This window comes from Trypanosoma rangeli, assembly GCF_003719475.1.
Source record: "Trypanosoma rangeli strain AM80 chromosome Unknown Tra_15.4_contig_00994, whole genome shotgun sequence".
Classification (NCBI taxonomy): domain Eukaryota; phylum Euglenozoa; class Kinetoplastea; order Trypanosomatida; family Trypanosomatidae; genus Trypanosoma; species Trypanosoma rangeli.
The window spans coordinates 1-1,083 of record NW_021706671.1 but is presented as its reverse complement, the minus strand read 5'-3'; the positions used below and the strand labels follow the sequence as shown (position 1 = coordinate 1,083).

The window sequence follows — 1,083 nt, the reverse complement described above, 5'->3', positions numbered from 1 at the left end:
ACACACACCGCCCACACAACCGTCGCGGCCTGAGCGGATCCACCGCAAAGAGGGAAGAGAGTGTGAGAGAGCAGAGCCACATGCCCAAGATGTCCTGGCATTTGTTTTCTTATTCGCTGCTGCTGCTGCTGTTTGTACTCTTGACATGCTGTGGCAGTCAAGCTGCGGGGAGTGCCCCAGGGACGGCCATTAATTTATTTACAGGAACGACACCGATAACTGGTGCCAAATGGGAGGAAATGCAATGCGTCGAAGGGTCATTTCGCTCGCTGCGTGTCCCCAGCCTTGTGGAGGTGGACGGTGCTGTGTTTGCGGTTGCTGAGGCCCAGTGCAAGAATGGAGTTGACAGCTTCACTGGCATTGTATCACAGCACCTGAAGGGAATTGGAACAGAACCGACTGAGATTCCGATGGGTGCGGGCACAGGTTCCTTTCACACGCAGCTGCTGAAGGAAGGTGGTAATGAAATGAGGGATACAGTGCGACCAACGACAATTGTGAATGACAACAATGTCTATATGCTGCTGGGAAGCTGCAACCGTGCAACACCGGAGAGCAAAGAGGCTGATCAAAGTGGATGTACGCTTTTGCTGGTGAAGGGGAGTGTCACTGAGGCTGGAGAGAAGAATGTCCAGTGGAACGAGACCTATGCGGTGGAAATTCGGCTCGGAATGCTTGCTACACCCGGGACTTATGTCTCTGCTGGCGGAGGGTCGGGTACTGTGATGAGTGACGGCACACTTGTGTTTCCCATGCAGGCCACAGATAATGGAAATACCTTTTTGCTTCTCGCGCACTTCACCCCGTCAGAGAATGAATGGAAGCCTGTAGTCTATATGGTAGGTGAGGGTTGCCACAATCCATCGATTGTGGAGTGGGGCGAAGTCTATGACCGAAGCATCTTCATGATGGCTCCCTGCAAGGATCGTTCCTATTACATGTACAAGTCTTTATCTTTGTACTATTCGTCGAGCGGTGAACCAATTTCTCGCTTGTGGGGCATCTCACATGATAGAAAAAGGGAGGGGGCGCGAAGTGGTTTCATCACTGCAACCATCGATGGAAAGAAGGTGATGCTGCTTA

General features: G+C 52.0%; 1 protein-coding gene across 1 annotated transcript; it reads left to right on the top strand.

Moving 5' to 3' along the window:
- Positions 1-80: 80 nt before the first annotated feature.
- TraAM80_10478 (trans-sialidase) lies at positions 81-1,083 on the top strand (the record flags this gene model as incomplete). The annotated part of the gene is made up of 1 exon (XM_029387094.1): positions 81-1,083. A coding segment is annotated over one exon (1,003 nt), but the record flags the coding sequence as incomplete, so codon positions are not given.